This window comes from Haliotis asinina, chromosome 9 (assembly GCF_037392515.1).
Source record: "Haliotis asinina isolate JCU_RB_2024 chromosome 9, JCU_Hal_asi_v2, whole genome shotgun sequence".
Lineage (NCBI taxonomy): Eukaryota > Metazoa > Mollusca > Gastropoda > Lepetellida > Haliotidae > Haliotis > Haliotis asinina.
The window spans coordinates 34731581-34755587 of record NC_090288.1 but is presented as its reverse complement, the minus strand read 5'-3'; the positions used below and the strand labels follow the sequence as shown (position 1 = coordinate 34755587).

At 37.8% G+C, this 24007-nt stretch overlaps 2 protein-coding genes across 2 annotated transcripts in view; one reads left to right on the top strand and one right to left on the bottom strand.

The window, feature by feature from the left end:
* Positions 1-1217: 1217 nt before the first annotated feature.
* On the bottom strand, positions 1218-5772 carry LOC137296267 (NOP protein chaperone 1-like). Its single transcript, XM_067828019.1, has 4 exons — positions 5618-5772; positions 4885-4983; positions 2958-3094; positions 1218-1564 (listed from the first exon to the last, which is right to left on the bottom strand). The coding sequence occupies exons 1-4, from the start codon at positions 5760-5762 to the stop codon at positions 1238-1240; spliced, it is 708 nt and encodes a 235-aa protein (XP_067684120.1). The 5' UTR covers positions 5763-5772; the 3' UTR covers positions 1218-1237.
* Positions 5773-5964: 192 nt separating this feature from the next.
* Positions 5965-24007, top strand: part of LOC137295966 (solute carrier family 41 member 1-like) — a 38342-nt gene continuing 20299 nt past the window's right edge. Inside the window, exons 1-2 of the mRNA XM_067827578.1 lie at positions 5965-6098; positions 22730-23265. Coding sequence (XP_067683679.1) covers positions 22786-23265 — 480 coding nt within the window. The 5' untranslated portion in view covers positions 5965-6098; positions 22730-22785. The remainder of the gene's footprint in view (positions 6099-22729; positions 23266-24007) is intronic.

Below are 24007 nucleotides of genomic sequence, written 5' to 3'. Positions count from 1 at the left end.
TTACAGATGGGATTTGTTTTGTAACCTTTTTTCACTTGCCTAACAGAAATACAGGTGAGTTTGTGTTGTGGCCTGTTTGTCAGCTTCTGTCATAAGCATTGGTTTCTGTATAATTAGATCACCTTTGAAGCACTGTGCCTTCAGTGACGAGAAGTACCAATGAAAAGTGAACTTTACATTCTTGTTTCTGCCAATGATGACACGTTTGACTTAAAAATCTGATTTTCAGTATGCCTATACAGCCATTTTTGTTTGAAATATTACGAAATTTATGCAGTTGTTAGTTAGGTTGAACATGTTCTGTAAGTATTTTAAATTTTGAAGTTGTTACTCATGCTCCTTAAGTGTTTGAAAGATGCATAGTTTTTTGGAAGTTTCGGAAAATGTTTCATGCTGGAACTTACAGAATTACAGAGCTGTTATATTTGAAATATAATATAGTTATCATATTTTACTTATCCTTGACAAATTCAGAATGTCAATATTGATATTAACCTTTTTGTGCCTGTCTGAGTTGACTGTTTATGCAGGCGAGCTACAGTGTTGCGTGACCTATTTGTTCTGGGTGTCTTGTACACAAGTCCCTTGCTCAGCTGCTTGGAACTCCTGCCCGTCTTTCAAACTTTGCTGCCGTTAATCTCTCAGATGTTTATTTTCTGCCTGTTTAAAACTGGAATAAATCTATCTGATGCTTTAATTGTTTTTTGTCGTTTGTGTAGATTTGTATAAATGTTCACTGACATCAGGAATGACATTTGCCATGACATATGGTATTGGTGTGGCATCTGGTATGACCTTTGGTATGGTATGTTGTATGACATCTGGTAACGCAGGTGTGTACTGAACCATTGTCCTCCGTCACATCAGGTCAGTGATATATCAACATTAGGAGTAGTGTTTAGAAGAATGTGTAATCCTGTTAATCCTCGGTTGATGAAGGCCACTGCCAACTAGACTTAAACCAGTGACCTTCAAGTGCAGATGTTTCTCTTGATACGACACAAAAACAGATTAATTACTCCACATATATACTGGATCGAAACAGCCTTGCTATTGCTTTTGAATTATGGTATATCAAAATTACAAATTTACTTTATTTTTATCATGGTACTACTTTCAGACACAAATCCTATTAGTCCTTCATATTCATTGCTAAGGTCACAAATACATAACATCAAAAATGGTATTTCATCTTAAATAAACCACTAACACACTCATTATACAAAGACTTTATTAACTATGTAATAAATTCATCACATTCATCATCACTGAATGTTTTAGTTTTCTTAGAATCCACATCGCAGGACTCCTCTGAATTTTTTGGAGTTATCTCCCTTTGACAGATACTAGAACTTGCCTCATCACTCGAAGACAACACTTCTATGATGGCTCCTTTGGATTTACTGTCTTTGGGCTTTGAAAGTCTGATATTACTTTCTGTTACTGGGCCCATACAGGAATCGTCCAACACAATTACCGAGTCACTTCCAGATTCACTTTCAGAATCACTGATGCCGCTGTCATCGGAATCGGAATCTGAGTCAATTTCTACCAATCCCAAGTTCTGAAAGGATATCAGGGTGAGTAATTATTTATATTAGTGTAAAAAGGACATGGTAGGCATAGAGTTACAGTAGTGTTTCAGGAAACTACTCTAAATTGGATAATATGCAGAACTTACCCTAACCATAATCAAAACCCTAACCCAAAACCTTACCTTGCCCTAACCCTAACTGTAACCTAATGCTTTCAAAAATGGCAGAAGGTGCCCCTTATTGTGTAATCCAGCCCAGGGTGGCACCATGTAGTGTATTGTAGACGGTTCACTGAGACTGTTTTACCACCTTGATGTTGAACTTCAGGCAGGGATTGTCTGTTGTTTAATGCCACACTCAGCAATATTCCAGTTATTTGGAGCTCTGTAAATAATCAGATCTGAACCAGGCAATAAAGAGATCAAAAATAAGAGCATCGATCTGCACAGTTGGGATATGATAATACGAGTCAATAAGTCAGCGAGTCTGACAACACGATTCTGTAGGTTGCCTTCTCCGACAAGCACAGATCAATTCTAAACTGGACCTTCATAAGACTCAAGTAGCATAACAGGACACAAGACAATTTCTGAGAACAAAATTCTAAAACGTAGCACAATGTAAGCTGTAGATTTTGTAAGAATGCATGCAGAAATAAGATTATCAGTATGTAGTCCAAATCCGTTGTGTTGGAAAAGTTTATTTATTTATATTTTTCTTGTATGTTGCTGTTTTAAGGTACTTTTTAATACACAGTTGATCAGAATCTGTGGGTGCAAAACATGCACACATGGTATTGTTTGCGTAAAAAAGCAGGTTACTGCGTTAACGCAAGCACTGGTAACAAGAGGTATTTAAAATAATCAAGTGATAAAGATATTTTAACTTTAATGAGACAGTCAGGTTTAAACTTTAATGCCATGTTCAACAGTATTTCTGTCATTTCATGACCCATGAAGGTCCAGGGTAGAATAGGCCTTCTGCAACCCATGCTTTCCATAAAAGGCGACTACCGGTAGGCTTGTTGTAAGAGGCGACTAATGGGATTGGGTGGTCAGGCTCGCTGACTTGGTTGACACATCATCGGTTCACGATTGCACACATCATTGCTAATGCTGTTGATCACTGGATTGTCTGGTCCAGACTCAATTATTTAAAATTACAGACTGCCTAAATATAGCTGAAATATTGCAGAGTGTGGCGTAAAACCACTTTCATGAAGAATAGATCAAAAGTTTGGTGTGTACAAACCTAGACACACAACCTGGGATTCAACCCATGATCATTACTGGCTAGCATGCTTATGTACATGAATCCTTAACCCTGACTTTTAGCCCAAGGAAGCCACGAGGTTCATCAATGACCAAACAAAGTGTACCAAACAAAGAACTGAAGTCATATGAAGCACGCCAGTGTACCCACCATCTCTATGACTGGGCCCGAGCCAGGATCCACACTCTCGATGTTCACCTTGCTAGACTCCCCTGCCTCAAGTCGGTGAGCCAGAGCAAGGTTGGAGGACTCCAGCTGGGGAAGGAAGCTCTTTACTTGGCTTAGCACTACAATGCAGATAAATACTCAGCAATTAACATCACAAGAAATAACCATACAAGTGACTGAGTGATTGAGTCAGAGTGGTTTCATGCTGATTTTACTTTTTAGCAACATTCCTGCAATATTACAGCAGGGGACACCAGAAATAGGTTTCACACATTGTACCCAAGTGGGGAATCCAGCCCAAGTCTTCGACGTATGAGTGGACACTTTAAAGGTCACATGCAACGTAAAACACAACTTTGCAAATTCTGGTACCTTTTGGTATGCACTTACCGAAACAAATCATAAAAAATGCCAATTCAACCTATAAAGTTGAAAAATATGTGATGAAAAAAAAGCCAGCGAAATCGGAGTTCAAACGTTTCACTAAATTCCCCCCAGCGCTGGGGGGAAAACTGGTTTCAAGAACTGTGCTGTGCTGCGTCCATAACGCATGCGCAGTGAATAGGTTCGCGGAGCTTGCAACAGTATGTATGCCCAGCATCTGAGGCCGTGAGCAGTAGTCTAATCTTGGTTGTGTACACAAACAAGTAAATAATCTACTTGTTACCTAAAACAACTTGTTGATTGTGGTAAGCAGTTTCTGTCACAGAAAGCTCAGTGTCTGGTTTATTGACACCTATATGTCTGTCTGCCTGTCTGCTAAAGACAACATGCAATACACAGCTTCAATCATTGACCACGTGCAGTTTGAACTTAACACCTATCAGACTATATGACATAAAGAAAATAAGTTGATTTATGACTCGTGCACCCGAGTACCGTGTCTGCCACATTATGTAATTAGGCACGTGTGATACACATGACATGTTTTTATGTCTGTGGGCTGCAAACAAACTACATTCATTTTTTTTTTGGATGACTGGATCTGACAGAAACTGGTGCAAACTCTTGTCTGTTTCAACTCCTGCTTTGTACTTGGACGAATGACAGATTCCAGCCATGCAGTAGTTTACCATCTCTACTGACATGATTTTTTATTGGATCGAGTGCAAATTCTGAAAACATGTATTTTCCAAACCCAACATCTCTATATACATTCTTCATGGATAACGATTTCTTTTCGTGTATATGATTTTGTTTGACAACAGTATATGAATCCATACTGAAATGACGCATCAAGTACACACAAAAAAGTTGTTATCCATAAAGAATCTTACTTTCCTGTGACTGGTTATACTTCTAAAATGCCCATCAAACAGATCATCTTTCTGTACACACAAAGAACCCTCAGCATATCAGCAAATGAAACAGCCAATCGGAAGCCGTCGTTACACTTGAGTGCATATCCACCCACTATGACTGGGTTCGGTCTCCCGAGGGTTTCGTTTCGGGGGAAGTAAGCCCAAGTACAAAATATTGCACTTTTGAATCATGATTGTACGCTTATAATTGTGTTTATTTGTTTTTTTAAAGCAACAACGTATATTATATGTCATGAATAAGTGATAAATGTGTTTCAATTATGTTTGATCTTTTGGTTGCATGTGACCTTTAAATGTTGGACTTTACAAAATCAACACTACAAAAAGCCATTACTATGCCAGGAAACAATTATTCAACTATACATTACTATGAGTTATATGCATGGCTATTGCAATTTTTAGATGTTATATTACAATAACACATAGGGACAATCTGATAACAGTAATAGACTGCCTGGTCAGCAGTAAATCGGTATCATGGTAAGTAGTGTACATACTGACTGATTCTAGTTGAACTTAAGGACAATCTCATAGCATTTATCAACTATCCTGTAGGGAACTGTTTGGCTTAAAAATATAAGTTTCACCTGAACTTGGGGGAACTCTGAATGTCTGTTTCCCTTGTTCTGGGCCTCGTCTTCCATCTGCAACCTGTTTGTGAATCTTCAACTTGTCCAGAGAACAGTCTGTAATGAAAAACAATAACATGCATGATATTGTCAGATAAATTCATGAGTAGGTGAGAGATCACAAATCAGGCTTCAGGTCTTCAGCAACCAGTGCCTGTCATAACAGGAGAGTAACAGTACCGAGTGGTCAGGCATGCTGGCTTTGTTGACAGTTATTGTGTCCCACTGACTATTAAACCAAACCATCCAACCAGTAGTACCAGAGCATGTCAGAGGAACGTCCAAACTTGGTGATGCTTGGTCAAACCTGCTTCCAAACCTGTGTACTGTGCGCCAAGATCAAACATAAGAACAGGGAACTAAAAATCATACTGGACACATCACGTTAACTCACCTTAGGCAAGTGTACCACACTCCCACAGAAAACTTTCCCACTGTGCAGAAAACGGTAACTTTAAATAACCAAAACTGGATTAAACACCTCTTCGGTCTTTCGGGAGGGTTTTCTAACTTGATGTTTCACTTTTCCGCTCTGAGTGAGTGAGTATAGTTTAATACCGATTTTAGCAATATTCCAGTAATATCGATGCGGGGGACATCAGAAATGGACTTCTCACATTTTATCCATGCGTGGATTTTGGTTGAATCGCACCGGATACTTCTTTGAAATCACAAATTACAAAAACCTCACCTGAGAATTTTTCTGAATATAAAAGTTGTTTCGACGCCAGAGGCTGTTTCGTGCTTTTGTTGTCCGTTTCGTTCATAGTATTCGTCTGGCTAGACATAATGTTTTCTTGTTTCTTGAACACATGATCAGCCATGGTAGCCGCCATATTTGTTTTGATGTGTGTAGCCTCTAAGCAATAACGGTGCTTGATATTTTTAAACCTCAACTCTGTATCCGAATTGTCCCCAGATCGAGATTCACATATTTATTGCACATATATTCATGGCATATTGTATACGCACATATGACTTAATTAGTGAACTGTGTTAGTATCGACGCTAATTCCATATATTGCAGTTTCAGAGGGTAAGCAATATGGTGGATATTGACAGGTTGGCAGTCTGCTTGTGTGTCTGACCGTGTGTTTCTCAGTTGGAAGAGACACGTGTTTACTGAACTATCGATTTATCGTTAGGCATTTGAAAGAGACGACAACATATCCGTAAGTTCACTTTAGAAATTATCATAAGTATTACCAGAAATTAAATGACTGCCTGTCAACGAGAACAGATGAGATATGTTATTCACTTATTGCCAATATTGGGTCCATCTGATCCAAATGTCTTGGAAACTTGACAGTTGTCATTAAACTTATTTACTTGTTTGTGGATAAAATATCCAAGAAAAGAATTCAACCTCTTTCTGGATCTGCCCTATATGGTAATATCCATTGCTGATAATTATTTCTTGTTATCTTCAGCATCTTCCTATCTTTCCTTATGTTGTTTATTTTTATCTCATTACGATCATGTTTATCTTTATGTCAGCGACATCACTAAAGCTTATCATTACGTGCTCATCATAGTATCACTAGTCTTACAGGTTATTCAATGTGATATGATTTTGTATGTTGATGGTTAAAACTTGTCTTCTGAAATACAAAACCTTTGAATACACTAATTGCAGCTATCAACACCTGGTGCAGCCAGGTGTTAATGACATATCATTTGACTTGTTTTTAGATAAAATCCACTTGCCAAACTTATGCTAATGTATTATTAAGCCCTGTGTCCATGCAGATGTTACTGATGCAGGCTTCACCAAAGTTAAATAATTTATTTTCATTCATTCCTAGCCCATCTGAAGACGTAATACAATCATTTAAAAACAGTGTTTTAACTTTATTTGGCAAATAAAATGGATAAGATTAAGCGAGAAATTATGCATCTCAAGCGTAAAGATGAAGAATGAGTGTGCCCCTCGTAAAAGCCACTATAAATGCTCAAAAAATAAAATGTTGATAAAATGGTTTATGCTTAACTGTTAACAATTCCAAATATACTTCTATAGTAAATGGAATCTTAGTTGATGCAAACATTATGTATGCAGACGCAGATTATGTATGCAACAACATCATGCCCAGTGTCTCTAATCAGTTCTGGAGTGATGCATTAACAGCATGGTGCCACCATCTAAAAGGGTGTTATGTGAACGTGCAAGAAATACCAGGTATTTTTAGCCAGTCATTATGGTACAGTGTCAACTTTAAAATAGAGGGAAAACCAATCTATTATGAAAATATGGCAAAAAAGGGAATTATGTTGGTCTGTGATATGTTAGATCAGAATGGAAACTTCTTTCACAAAGTTGATATAGAAAAGAAATAGGGAATTGCAAATATAAATTTCCTTCGTTTTGAAGGTATAAAGAGTACTGTACTAACATATTGCAGATTCAGGAAAGTACTTGATACAGGTTGGACCCAACACTACCCTTTAACATATCTTGCATTTTTGGACAACATGAAAAGAGTAAATCCTTCTGTGACATACTTTTACCTCAAGTTGTGACTAGACCAACAGGTCAAAAGAAATGGGAAGATATTATCAACAAACAATATAACAAAGAAGACTGGACAAACATATATGTAATGGCAAATAGATGCACAGACAGTATACAGTTAAAATGGTTCCATTTTAAGGTTACCCATAAGATTTTAATGACCGGAAAAATAAGTTATATTTGATGAAATACACAGACTCTTCAAAATGCTCATTCTGTGAATCTGCCTCTGAAACAATCATACGTTTACTGTGTGAATGCTGATATACAGTGAAAGTATGGAAGGAAATATCCAACTGGCTTGATATATTGTCAGAAGGAAATATACCTTTGACGCACGAAAACATTATCTTTGGTTTCAAAGGCAAAAACAACGATCTGCTTAATTGGGTGTTTTTAATAGTGAAATATATCCTGTATAAAACAAGCTGAAACAATATAAAAACAAATTTTAAAGTGTTTCAAAGGGAAATATTTATTTACTCTAAAGCTACCAAATATACCGCAGTTTCTGATGCTAATCCAGCAAAATTCTATGCTTTCTGGTCTTTACATTATTTGCAAATTGTGCCGTAGATGCCACATAAGTAGAATATAATTGAACCATACACTTGAACTCATATGGAGGATAAAGAAATCTAGCATACTATGGTATTCACCCTGAATATAGGATGGTTGATCAGAGGTGATGATGATGATGATGATGATGATGATGATGATGACGATGACGACGACGACGACGATGATGCACAATGTTGACAAAGAAATTGTATAGGTTGTTTTTGTACAGTGTATTATGTTTAGAACAAAAGGATGAGAAGATACTCTGTATGGTATTTTGTTCAATGTGCTATAGCATTGATATTATGTACAATGTATTAAGATAAACAAATGGAGGATGATGAGGGCTTGTATGATGTGTTACATAACCTGTTATGATAACAAATTAAAGACAACATTGTCCTGCAGAATGCTCCATGCAATATACTATGTCAGCATGTACTTTGGGAAATAAAAATATTTGGAAAAAAAAAATATTTGCTTTCCAATGAGTACCCTAATGATAACCCAGGATCCTTGACTAGTTCGCACCAACCAGAAGTGCAATTGATAGTATAAGGGTATACCTATACATCGATTTTAACAGATTAAATATACTTTCGTCTTGAACCTAATTAGAAAATGTAGCGATCACTGTGTTTTCTCAGTATTTCAGTTATTTATTAAACTGCCCGCAACACATTTTCATCTTCTTTATTATGATAATAGTTCCAAACGTTTTGAATTTTAACTTACTCTATCTGTAAGTAAAATGTTAAGAGAAGAAATGGAAGTTATGTCTTAATAATTTTTGCTTTTGATTAGCACTATTGATCTATTGCTTTGTTTTATGTATTTGTTTTAGCCTTCCTGATTTTTTTTTAGTGAAACTTGGTTTTGTATGTGAATTTGTAAAATGACTGTAATATCTGGGCATTTTATGAATTGTGTAATTGAACCAAAATGATTGCTCTGTCAGCCTTGACACATCTGTAACGTTTATGTAATTGTTTATGAAAACAATGACTTAGTGTTGTCTCACATTGAAAAATGTCTTGATAACATCAGTGTAGTGGAATGATTCTGTTCAGTGCTATAACCAGTGAATGAAAACGAAATGCAAATGTGGTAAAATACAACCACCAGCAGCTCTTTGAATACTATCAGGCTGTTACCTTGTTCGAGGAATATATCCACCTTCCACATCAATATCCACATAAACAAACCAAAAAAGACTATTGCCCTACAGCTATCAGAGAAATGTGTTGCACTTCATGTGTCTTTTATTTGTGTAATATTTTAAATTATAATATTTTGGGATGTTATGATTCATGGTAGTTTCTCAATTAGTCGTATTTTCACTGATTAGCTGATATAGCTCAAATGACAGCCATTTTCATGATGTACTTGTTTCTTAAAAAATATCATTTAGTAAATAAAAATGAAAATGAAAATTGAGCAATGTATTATTAGTTAATATTTTCAACACAGGCATTTTATGATAGGGAATGAGTGTATTCCATTTGTGTTTGTGAATGTTTTCTTAATTCAAAAGATAATTCCCCCCATCTTGCGCTTCCTTTTAACATGTAAAACAATGAGACATGATTTTATAAGGTTAAGTAATGGGAACCTTTGTCTGGTAATATGAATGGTGGTACCACTAATCATGCTTATTATGCCTGTCTTAAATTAATAACTGAACATTAAGTGAATGATGACAGATAAACATCTGTATGTTACACCACCTCCTCGAAATCAAATCTGAATTCAAGAGAATGTGTTCACAACCATAACCAGAGCTCCAAATAAGCTGTGTATTTGCTTAAAATATTCTATGGAAAAGTTTAAATATGCAAGAAAAATAAATGCCTGTGTATCCCCAAAAAAGTAAATATTTGTGTTTATGCTATGTCAAAATAACAATGTGTATTTACCCAATACATCAAAATCGAACGTAAATGTTTTCTGTCTCTAAATATTCAAAATTGTTAAAATCTTCTAAATGAAAATAAAATAGAATACCAATCATGGTTTGTTAACCCTTCACATATTGGTCCATCTTTAAATAGCAACCATGAGCTGTTTTCTTTTTGTAAACAAATCAGTAATGGTGCACATGTGTGGTAGAACGCTTCCATGTGTTCAAAGTAAAATATCTAGTTTTTCATGTAAAAACAAAAACCTAAATCTTGTTGTCCTGTTTTATACCAAAACGGATGTAGACTAAGGCACATATTATTTCTTACAGCACAAGTGGATAAAGCTGTATTAGCAATAATTTACCATCATTGGGAGGATTTTGTCTTCATAAAAATTGAATGAAAAAATGTCGCATCTTTTATGTGTATTTGAAATGAATACCCAGGTTTGAAAAATATGGTGGGTATCTAAAAGTATAGATACTTTTAGTTACCAATATATGGGTATTATACCCACATGGTCAAAAGCTTATCTGGAGTTCTACATAACATTTATTTTCAGGACTTTAATTAGTAAATAGGCTCTATGTGTACCATTAGTGTCATTCACTGTCCAGCTCATAACTTCCCAATATATCAATGTTTATGCTGTTGATCACCAGATTGTCTGGCCCAGACTTAACTATTTATGAACTTTCACCATTTGGCTTGAATATTGCTGACTCATGTGTAAAACTGAACTCACTCACCCCAATATATCCAAATATATATCAGAATACAGATACCTGAATTATTTGCTCATCATGTTATAACATATATTGGAGGTAATTCTGATACACAAATACATATATATATCATCAGGTATTTTGATGCATTTTGTTAATGCACATTATTATTCAGTCACTACGTTCGGGACCCGTGAAGGTCCCGGGGTAGAATAGGCCTTCAGCAACCCATGCTTGCCATAAAAGGCGACTCAGCTTGTCGTAAGAGGCGACTAACAGGATCGGGTGGTCAGACTCGCTGACTTGGTTGACACATGTCATCGGTTCCCAATTGCGCAGATCGATGCTCATGTTGTTGATCACTGGATTGTCTGGTCCAGACTCGATTATTTACAGACCGCCGCCATATAGCTGTAATATTGCGGAGTGCGGCGTAAAACTAAACTCACTCACTCACGTTCGGCTCAGTGACAAGTGGACATTTGTTTAATACATAGCCTTCATTACATAATCAAATCTGTAGCAGTAATGTGTGGTGAATGATACCAGAAAAAAAGAACACAGATCAATATATGTTAATTAGTTTAATTCTGATTGAGGTCTGCTGGTATGTGACATATTCATTCATGGGTTGCACACAATACAAGGACATGCTTGTGTGACCTTTTTTAAGAGTTTCAGTATCATTCTTCCATGGAAATGCACACTACGCCTGACTCTGTATTTGCTGTTGTTTGATATTCTGCCATGTATTTCTATGAAAATTATAAGTGGCATACTGTTATTGTTGTGGATGACATACGGATGTTTGGCTTTTGATACGGAGTGATATTAGTTATACTGAGGGAGAAGCGGTGAGGTGGTCTGTTAGTTCAAGCATTCGCTCATCATACATAAGACACAGGTACCACAGGGGCACATGGTGTGAAGCCCATTTCAGGTGTCCCCTGCTTTGGTAATGCTTGAATATTGCTAAAAGAGGCATAAAACCTAACTGACTCATGATAGTGCTTAAAATGAAAAGGGAGCACAGGAAAGTAGATGTTTTCATATATTCTAGTCCATGTTTCTATGCATTATACTATACATGAATATCTGGAAATAAATTATGGAACAATTGTACTTTGGGTGTTCCCTGATGACTGTTTGATATTGTCCATAATGATTCATTCATAAATGTCAAGTATGTATTCATTACCTTGAATGCAGAACAGTATGTCACACAATCTTGGTAATGATCAATTATCGATAGGCAACACCATGCTGAATGCAACTGACAGATACTCCTGTCAATTGGTGTTGCTGCTAGTGCTGCTGCTGCTATTCCTGCTACTGCTACTGCTACTGCTACTGCTACTGCTACTGCTACTGTTACTGCTACTGTTACTGCTACAATGAGTGAGTGAGTGAGTTTAGTTTTACGCCGCTATATGGCGGCGGTCTGTAAATAATCGAGTCTGGACCAGACAATCCAGTGATCAACAACATGAGCATCGCTCTGCGCAATTGGGAACCGATGACATGAACCAAACTTTTGATCTATTCTTCATGAAAGTGGTTTTACGCCACACTTGGCAATATTTCAGCTATATTGAGGCAGTCTGTAATTTTAAATAATTGAGTCTGGACCAGACAATCCAGTGATCAACTGCATGAGCAATGATGTGTGCAATCGTGAACCGGTGATGTGTCAACCAAGTCAGCGAGCTTGACCACCCGATCCCGTTAGTCGCCTCTTACGACAAGCTGAGTTGCCTTTTATGGCAAGCATGGGTTGCAGAAGGCCTATTCTACCCCGGGACCTTCACGGGTCTTACTGCTACAAAGTCAGCAGTGCCCTAGTTACTAGTATCATAGCAGTTTGTACATACATGTCTAACCAGTGGACTGTTGGCAGACTAATGCATAGTTTCTGAATATATAAAATTTTGATAGTAAGAAACAAACCCATTTAATCTGATAAGGAGCCCCAGGGAGACCAGATATACCTGTGGAAATCTAGACTTGCTTCATTTAGGGCTTAAGCATTGCAGAGAGTGCTTGTCTGTAGGGAAAATAATGTGGTTCTGGGACTGTGAGACAGACTAAGCCAGTGGCTGACTTAAAGAGAAATGTTCCACACCATCAAGGTATGGTGACCCATTCTGCTGACCTTCTTTTTAATCTTTCATCACAGGCACAGGTCCTGATAGTGAGAGAGTAATGAGGGACAAGACGTGGGGCAACACTGATGTTTTCTTCATCATTTTGATGTTTAACACTGCACTCAGCAATAGTCCAACTATATGATGGTGGCATAGTTTGCAACACTTTAATTTACCACCTGGCCGTTCTGTAAAATCTACAGACCCTGAATGAAATCTGCAGGCTCAATAAAGACAAGATAGACTGCACTGTACACAGTTTCACACTGTTTCTACAAAACCAAGCAAAGTCTATGGCACTCAGAGAAGTTTCTATTTAATAGTCTGGTCCTAAGCGCTGAATACCAGGAAGTGAAACTGTAAGTTATCATAGCATGATGGATCGTTGGTTAATCATGAATGTTAGTAATGAAAAAAAGGGGAAACATTCCAGCTGAAAAATAATTGACAGCTAATTCACTGAAGGTCATAAAGGCCTGCACATTTTTCAAACTGCTGGCCTGATACAATAACAACTAGCATTGGGCCTCTGGATCGGCGGTTATTTCGAACGTATAACGTTGTATAAATAATGAAGTTATTTTAGATCTAAATTGGTAGATATAACAAACTGAACCTAAGGTTGTACCTTTTGCTATTTACATTTTTTTTTGCATTTTGTTTTTCTTGGTTTCCATGGAAACATTTTTGTCTTAGTCTAAAGGGAGGGGTGGGCTTTGCTTCTGGAGCACAACTCAAAAGCTTCTTAATATCTTTCAGCAAAACATGGCAGATGTGTGGTAGACCCTTAAGTGGTGCCTTTTGCTATTTACAGAATATTGTCATGTTTGTTTTTCCTGGTTTTCATGAAAACAATTCTGACTTAGTCTCAGAAGGGAGGGGTGGGTTCCGTTTCCTGAGCACAACTCAGAAACCATTTGATGTCTTTCAACAGAACTGATCAAATATACAAGGCAGATCTTGAAGTGGTGCCTTCTTGCTGTTTCTTGTTAATCACTATTTGGTAGAAGTCACTCTTCGCTTGATAACGATGGAAGAATGTACATCGAAACAAACAATAAACAAGAAGTTGTAATCAATGTATGCTTCATATTTAATGACTAACAAGAAACATGAAACCCAGATCAAGTTAAAACATAACACATAAAGTCATTGAAGCTGCAGGTCTGCAGCGAAACACCCTATATTGTGTGCTTCGCAGATATCAACAGAATTTACGACCTAAACTATCCATAGTCAATGCATACTATCAATGCATGGATAGTTTTTCGTTTCTACCATTGATTAATATTGCTATCGGATACTCAACAATTGGTTTGATGCTTGGTTACAGCCCTACTGAATTATGGAAGCAGTTTTACACGACTAGAAATTATATGGTTCTAAGGCTAGACATTGTTAATCTCAAACCAGTACGATAAGATTAAGACTCCAGCTATAGACCAGTGTCTAGACCAGACACTCCAGTGATTGACATGATGAACCAAGTTGAGCTACAAAGATATCCATCAACTGATTCAGCAAATCTGATTACCTGATTGATTTAGTTCCTAGTTCTGACAAACATACGTTGCTGGGAACCTACATTAGATCTTGATTTAAGTAAATGCAACCTTCTCGCACCTGGTGCAACCTTAGGTAATAATTTGTTGCACCTGTTTTTCAGTCTAAAGCTGTGTACAAAGCTTTGGTTTTGATACTGAAGATCTCGAACATTGCTTTAGCAATATTTTTCTGGGTCTGATCAGATTATTATAGCCTAAATATGTTAAAAACTTTCTTGATCAGAGCAGTCACAGTCATTTAACAATGTTTAATCACTGTTTGTGTAGTCAGCAGAGTCACTGCTCCCCTTTGTATTTGGCATGATGAAATGTCAGCAAACCTGGTGTATGTTACACATTCTTCTATGATGCAGAGCCCAAGTATCAACACAACCTTCCTGTTTGTGTGGCCTACATTTTCTTGAATCGTACTGTTGTATCTTTATATTTTGATGAAGTTTTTGAAGAAAACGAAGTATGGTAATATCTGATTATAATACCAGAGTTGATGTTTTGAAAATGATAATAAACACTGGTTGGTGTAAATAGGAGGTTGCATTTGGCAGTCTGAGGTTGCACTGGTGCAAGTTCTAAATGATTACTTTGATTGAACCTTGTATATTCTTACCCTGAATCTCTACAGGTTGAAACAGACCAAAACTTTTGAATCACGATACGTTGATTAAATGTGAATATCATAATCTGACACCAGGTACTGACCTAGAAGCCAGGTCAGATAGTCAAGTCTGGTTATGTTTCATTGTGTTTCTTGTGTTATGGTACCGGCTGAAAATAACTGATGCAGTTTCGTACCTCTAGTGTCTACTGAAAGTGATGTCGAGTGACAAGTTCAGACCAGTGGGTGTTCTCTGTTTGGTTTCATATTTGCAAATGTCGTTCTCTCTCTAAGTAATACCAAATGCTGTTCAGAATTGTCTTCCTTAGTCATATCAGGATGTACCTCTGTGAATTTCGATCTCAGTTTTTCCTTATTACAAATCTCATTCTGACAGTGCTAAAACAGTTCTTGGAGCCTTGCCAAGTCAGTAAATACCTGTGACTTCTGTTGCTATGATAATACATCAATCTGACACACTGATAAAACATGGATGCTGCCATTTTAATTACATACATCTTCAGTCTAAGCTTACACATTGATTTTGAACTATTGGAAATCAAATGTTTCACAAAAAGGTTTGTATTGATTTGCAAAACATGCGTGTTGCCTTTGACAAGATTTGGCGATATTGGTATAGCTGTCAGCAGTAGTACGGTTGGCGACCTGATAATGTATATTTCCTGGTATTATCCAATGTGACAACAATGCATTGCACATCCACCTGTATAACCAAGCTCATGCGATGAGTCTGGGATACCTGGTTAACAAAGTGTGCACTCCACAACAGTGTGTTGATTCAACAAGCTGTTGGTTGGGCCACTAATTCTTTCTAGTCCACTGGATCTTTTTATGGTATAATGTGTGAAGTGCATTTCTCGTAGCTCCTTGCCTGATTATTGGTGGAGTATTGTTATAACAGAAGCATGATACCCTACTCACTAACTTAATCGTAATGGTAAGGTGATGGTAACCTCCATTGTTGATCATAGACTTAAGACTGTTATAGTGCTACATTCTCATTGAGGAGTGGGGCCCAGGAAATTATTTGACTTTCATTGAACATTGAACCAAATACTTGAGTTGTTTGTTGAATATCAAGATAGTGATCCATTTCTTTGTGAATGTTGATGTTTATACTGTAGCCATACTGTTTTAAACTGTGAGAAAAGTTTAGCCACGTTTTTATAACACGCTGAAGGGATTCACCTCCTGCAAGTTTCTTTGAAATGCCAATAGAAATATAGAATTTGAGCTTATGTATAGCACCAGAAAGCTAAAAGCATTTTGCACAAAAGAAATGTTTTCTGAGTGAACGAGTTTAGCTTGAAGCTGCACATGGCAATATTACAGCTGTGTGCCAGTGGTCTGGACCAGATAATCCAGTGATCAACCAGTGGTTTTTTTGAGGAAGGACCCACAAATGGAGAAAAGTGAAAAGATCTTTTTTCATGTACTGACAGTTGTATAAACCGTGTGTCCAAAAGGTTTGGCCTTAGGAACTAGTGTTGGGAATTGGTTAAAATCTCATAGTTGATTATTGGTTCATTACAACAGATCAATCATTGAAGGTACTTGGTTAGAATCATATGTGAAGGTTTCCTGGTTATATATTATTATTGCACAAAAAATATAGAAAAAACACACATGTAGTTCTTTTGTTTTTCTGCAAATTGCATACAATGCATTTGCAAATTTAACATTTAAACATGTTAAAGGATTACTGGTAGGTTAGGAACATAAATTTCTTGGAGTCTTTAAGATAGATTCAGTCATGTCTTGGGTTGAGCCTGTAGTGCTTATGAAATGTAACAGACAAAACCGCCATGTGGAAAATATTGTTATTGCAAACAAAAGTTCAATAATTGTTTGTTTGATTATGAGAAAATTTACCGACTGCTTGGTCGTTTTGTCATTGCGAGCAGTCTTTGATTATTTCAGTGAATCAGACCACCACTATTAAAAACTACCAAGTTCACTGTGTTCTTGCAGTTTATCTGTCATGCCATCAAGCCATGAGGCTCATCAAGTAATTTAGATTCATCCAGTGACATTAGCTCTAATTTGCAGTCCAGGCCCTTATGTATGTAAGACTGCATGTTTGAAGTAGGTATGGCTGTATATTTCACACTCTGAGATAGTGGCTATTTATAGACTCTGTTTCATCAGTGACCCAAAGTGGCTGTCATAAATGGCAGTCTGAGACTAGAAACCATTATTTCAGAAACAAATTTATGGACGGATACAGATTTCAGTCCCTTGAGCTATGGTTTTACGTCCCTCCTAGCAGTATTCCAGCAATATCATGGCAGAGGACATGGGTTTCACACATTGTAGCCAGGTGGGGAATCGAGTCTTTGGCATGAAACGCAAATGCTTTAGCCACAAAGTTATCCCACTGCCACCCCTCCTTAGCTGTGATGGGAGTGGGTTAAAGGGTTCACTCGTCAGGCTGAAGAACCAGATATGATTCCCTACATGGGTAGTGTCCCTCTCCTTGATGTTGGTGGAATATTGCTAAAAATGGTGTAAAGCTAAACAAACTTGCTCACCATGAGCACTGCTTTTAATTATGATTCATAAATATTTACATGCATAATAAATACAAGTTCAGCTGGTTTGCTATCTCTTCCATGAATTCTACAGAAAAAGTACCAAAAGGGACTCTCATTAACATGGTTTGTATCTGTATGAACCATGTTTCAGACTTACGTAATTTGGTTTGTGATTATTACTTCCACTTAGTGACTTATAATAAACATGACAAATAAGCTATGATACATTCCAGCATGGAAACAGAGGCTATTGAAGTATAGAATTACAGAGATAAATGCATTTTGACTAGGACAAACACTTGTTTAGGTCTGCTCGCCAATAGGGATTTTGATTTTGCTGGATATAAATGATGTAAGTGACTTTTCATGTTTTAATCAACTTTTAATTGGTCATTCTTCGAAATCTTTACCCATTTGCAAATTTGACCATTTCAGGACAGAATGTTGATTTAGAATCTTGGGTTCATCAGCAAAATATTTCGGAAATATACTCCGCTATACCGCAGTGTGTATTTTAATAAAGTATAGGTTTGCCCTGAACTATTAACATTAGTTATATTTGATGTTATAATTATGATAGTTCAGGGCAAAACTATACTGACTACAAAACCCACTGGGGTAGAGCGAACTTTACATCTTTTCCAAGATGCCAATTTTAGTACTTTATAAGGATAATTTTGATTAATCTAAGGCAGAAAACAAATGGCAGTGTCGATGACCTAACTTAAGAATCCTCGAACAGGGCTAACTGACACGCTGTTCCTTTGATGTGTCTGCTGCCCTACGGTATGACGAACAGTTTAATGACCAAGAAATGGGATGCAACGGAGTAGTTTACTGTATGAGGCGACAGCAACTGAGATGCACCATGACGTCGGGTTTCATTGTGACGTAATGCAAAAGTGCTTGATGATGAGTAGGCAGACTAGACGTGCGCATTGACGCCAAGGCATTGTGACACAATGCTAAAAGAGCATGTTATGGTCTGATAAAGTACTGTTGGTGCCTGTCATCTTTCACCGAAGCATCTTAGAATCATACTTGAGTGTTTCTTCAAAAGCCTCTGAGCCTTTAACCACTGTTCCCAAAGCAATTGCAACACTACCAATGTCGTAAACCAATGTTAAAGTATTAGAATTCCAATTAGTGCTGCAGCTGAGTTTAATCAGGTTTTATGTCATGTCAGCTGTGTTTCAGCCATCTAACGACAAGCCTACAATCACCAATGACCCAGGTTTGAATCCCCACATTGACTCAATGTCTGAAGCCTGTTTCTAGTGTCCCACACCTTCATATTGCTGGGATATTGTATAAAACTAAACTATGCTCACACACTCCCTACTCGCTGAGCTGGTGCAAGATGATATATGTATAATACATATGCATTATGCAAAGTGGCTTTATCCACATTGGGAACATCCTGCTGTGACTGTCCTATGTGTGTGTTAAAGCAGGTGAAACACTGACAATGGTGACTACCCATCATATGACACAGATGTTGCTATTGATTGGCTCATTCATACAACGATACCTGTATGCTGATACGAAATTATATGACTAGTGCAGTGGTTGACAGGTGTTGGCATCAGTAGACGGAGTAAACTGTGTAGAAGAGGAAAGATGTAAGCATAATCTTAAATATCAGTTTGTGTCCTTGTGTGCTCTAACATAGATTACCGGTACAGCCATGTTGAATGTCAAGGCAACTCATTTCTGTAATTACATGGAGATTATGCATGATCCTGTTTGCAAGTCTAACATTCACCAATTAAGTGGAATGTGTGACATAACAATATTAACATTGTTTCTTTTCTGTAGATTCAGGGTCATCCTGTACTGAGTTTAGTTTTACGTCGCTTTTAGCCATATTCCAGCATCATCACGGCAGGGAACAACATAAATAGGCTTCACACTTTGTACCCATGTGAGGAATCAAACGCAGGTTTTTGTCATGACGAGTCAATTCTTTCATCACAAGGCTACTGTATCGCCCAGGTCATCGTGTAATCATCATTGTTTATGGAATCGTGGATATTGTCCTGAAATTTTCTATATTGGCTCTAAGTTGTTGTGAAAGTAAACGTTTTGTGCATGTGATGCCATCATTGATAGGATTAATCTTTGTACTTATAGATTTCTCAGCTCTCTCAGTGTTGAAAATGTCATTGTTGTCAGCTTGACGTCAACTGTGCCATTGGTTCATGAATCGGAGTGACAGTGAGGTAGCCTAGTGGTTAAAGCATTTGCTTTTCATGCTGAAGGCAGGTTTGATTCCCCACATGGGTATACTGTGTGAAGACCACTCCTGGTGTTCGCTGCTGTGATATTGCTGGAATATTCATACAAGCGGTGTAAAGCCATACTCACTGACTGACTGATTCATGAATGGGTGTTTACATTACCAGTCAAAGCAAAAGTCCACAGTAGTTTCCAAGTTAACTCTTTTGGTTTGTTTATATCAAGTAGGGATTAGTTGTGTGTGTTAATGTTTCACATTGATTTCAAGAGTATATCTCATTAACATTAGGATTATAATTTTTGAGTGGGGAAATTAATTCACACTTTTTGTCTTATCCATGAAAACATACAACCAGTGGATCTGTAAAACAAGAAATAAAATTGGTCTGGCTCAAAATACAGATTCTGATTTGGTGTGGTTTTACCACAAGCTTGGGTATGCAACCAGACTTTCTGACTTGCTTGCTTGATTTGAAATTTTAGATCAAGATTTAAAGGTCTAAGTTATTATAAATAATTTACTCATGCTTGGGAATTATCAAGGATTTCCTCAGCTGTGTTGGAGTTGTCAATGTTTATGTCATGCCAAGAGTACAGTTGCATGAGAAACATATAAACATCAAAATGTGTCGTTCATACAAATTTTTAAATGTTATACTCAGTGTCATGTGACCGGCTGCTCAGCTGTGGCAAGGCCATAAACTTCATGTTTCACATAAGTTAAAGTGTCATTAAAATGTGCTCAGTAAAATGATGTCACTTTGTCAGTACTTTCAGAGCGCAGCAGTTCTGTGTTGCACCTGTAGTCCATCATCAGGGAGTTCAAAGACTGTTGATATCCATGATATATTTTTCATCATGAATGCTCATTTATATTCATGATGTAGTAACTCTGTTTGATATGTTGTAACATTTCTACTCATCCTGAGTCTTTGGTACAATACTTCTTGTAGTCCAGAGAACCTGGTAATCAAATATATAATAGTAGTTGATGTGCTCTATGAAACAGTGTGTGCCCTGTGAAGATTCTGGGGTAGAATAGGTCTTCTGCAACCCATGCTTGCCATAAAAGGCGACTATGCCAATCATAAGAGGTGATTAATGGGATCGGGTGGTCACTTGCTGACTTGGTTCCCAATTGTGCACATCGATGCTCATGCTGTTGATCACTGGATTGTCTGGTCCTGACTCAATTATTTACAGATCACTGCCATATAGCTGGAATATTGCTGAATGTGATGTAACACTCTACTCACTCACTCGCTCAATCAGTGTGCTTTGAGATTTAAATTTTATTGAATTCCAGTAGTCCCTGAGAAGATTGTCAACGCTATTGCAGGATTATTTGTGAAAAAAGGTTGTCATCAGTTCTCAGTCAACTTGTTTAGTGATCACTGATGGAACTAATATATACTTGTGTGTGTTGAGAGCAGTATTTCTGATTATGGCGTATGAATCCCTTTGTGTTAAAGTGTTAAGAACACTTTGTGTGACAGTTTGGAACACCTAGCAGAAGTATAAGAAGGACATATTCAAATGACAGGAAGAACTTGTTTGATGGTTTTATTGAAGATTCTACAGCTAGAGTTTATGTCAAGCAGACTGCAAACAAAATGGGAAAATGTTTACTGTTAAATATTTTACTTTTCTTGTCTCTTGAAACCTATTGAAAAATGGGAAACATTTTATCCAAAATGTTTTGTACAAGAAGGGCAGTGAGGTAGCCTGGTGGCAGAACTCCAGATTATTTTTTAAGCAATTGGGTATTTACTCCCATGTCTGTTTATATATGAGTAATTGCATTTTTTGAGGAGTAACAAGCATTTTGTATACTCCCACTTGTTAAAGGAATTGAGTAGTTTCACACAGGCATTTTTATCCTCATTGGGTACTTAACTCTTCTAAATATATAAGTATAAATGCAGCTCAATAGACTAAACGTTTGTAGTAATTGTAACATTGCCAGACATTTGGCAGCCATTTCTAAATATTCAGCAGAGAAGTCATGTGACTATTAAAGTAATCCCCGGACAGTGGCTACGGCTACAATAGTCGCCTGCCATTAGCTTTGAAACATACCCAAGCCAGTTTAGTTTCTTGAGTAATGTACGCAGAGTGTTGTAGACCTATTGTTTTTTCTGTGATTCTGACATGTTCTTTGTACTCCCAAGTTTGGAATTAATTGAGTAAATGTGATTTTTATTGAGTAAAAAGCGCAAATATGTGCCTTATCTGGAGCCCTGCTTGTGGCTAAAGCATTCACTCAGACACGCCGATGACCCAGGTTCATTTCCTGACATTTGACGCCCATTTCTGGTGTCCCCGCCCCACCCTGACATTTGACGCCCATTTCTGGTGTCCCTGCCCCACCCTGACATTTGACGCCCATTTCTGGTGTCCCCGCCCCACCCTGACATTTGACGCCCATTTCTGGTGTCCCCGCCCCACCCTGACATTTGACGCCCATTTCTGGTGTCCCCGCCCCACCCTGACATTTGACGCCCATTTCTGGTGTCCCCGTCCCACCCTGACATTTGACGCCCATTTCTGGTGTCCCCGCCCCACCCTGACATTTGGCGCCCATTTCTGGTGTCCCCGCCCCACCCTGACATTTGACGCCCATTTCTGGTGTCCCCGCCCCACCCTGACATTGCTGAAATGTTGCTAAAAGTGACTTACAACTAACCTCAGTCACTGCCTGACCTGTGCTGAATATCTGGTTTAACGTGGTTTATTATAAGACTTGTGAAGCTTCATATATTTTGGTATTAAATATTGATTGGGACAAGATATAGAAGAGAAATAATTGGAGACCATTTGCTCACAGTTTTCATGATGTATTCAAAGTTAGAATTGAAATCATCCAGTTACCTATAAAATCAGTAGAACAGTAGAGTAGAGTGTCTAATATTCTGCCTCATGCTATTGATAACTCTGTTTGGGGCAATGAGTTTTGACAGTTCCATGCCTGTACTAGTTTTGAAATTATGTATATGACATGTTTCAGGTTGGAATCTAACTCATTTCTGGTTGTTTGGGGCAACATTATGAGGGGTGTTGAGAATGTCATCCTACGGAGCAGCAGCGTATAGTCTTCGCAATCGGCGTAAGGGTGATGACAAGATAATGGTCCCACGTGTCACTTCAATGACTTCACAAGACGTTGGCGTGGAACTTCAGGATTTTTCAGAATCCACGTCAAATCAGAACCAAACACCCAGCAGAAAGTCTGACAGGGCAGAAATACATACAAAGATATCCCAACTGCCAAATGGGGATGCATTTGCTAGGACGTCTTTCAGCAACCAGTTGGAAGATTCCGACAATGATGATATGACAACCAGCCTCACAGCACCACTGCTTGCTGATGACGACGATGATGATGATGGTGATGAAGGTGACGGTGCTATCACAGCAAGGACTACTGTCGTTGACGATGGGTCAGAGGAAAAGTGCTGGAGCATAGCTTTCCAGGTGGCGCTCCCATATATTATAGCAGGATTTGGGACAGTTGGTGCAGGACTGGTGCTTGACGTTGTACAGGTGAGTGTGTTTATGTGCAGGTATGGAAATTTGGTGGGTATTTCTAAAGCAGCCTTCACACTGCAAACTTAATGACAACTATTTGCAGTCAACAAAATCGTCACATGACCACAGCGATAGAGACATGGCGCTCAGATGAGACATAAGTCTGACGTGTTTGATGTGTTAAAACGCAAGTTTGAAAACTTTTGAACACCTTGTCCTGCTTGAGCAAGATTAAAATGTTGTTTTTTATACATACTGGTACGGGACCTAGGTTGACCCTTAGTCTCCAGGGATGGCAATTTTCAGCGAATGCAAATCAATCAATCCTGGACCCTGTTGGGGGATTGTGGCCACCAGACCCCCGGCTGATTTTCAGCTGAAATACACTTTCACCTGTTGCCTTTCCTGAGTCTCTGAAAACATGTGATGTTGATACAAAATATTTTCTTAATTTGCTTATAAATTGAAAAGGAGCCCAGTGAGATTGGAGACTAAGAATTTGTGGAAAATCTTGACTTGCTACATTTAGGGCATAATCATTTGGAAAGAGTGGAAGGGATGATTAGGTTGATGGACTTTGACACAGACTGTACAATCCTGGTGCAGTAGTTTGCAAATGTTTAGACAAGCATCATCACCAAGTATCGTTCCCATTGTTTGTGGTGAAATATTTGCACTGTTCAATGCAACATCTATTTTCACCCTAACACTCTCAATATTGATACTGGGACTAAGATGCCTTTATGATTTTATACTT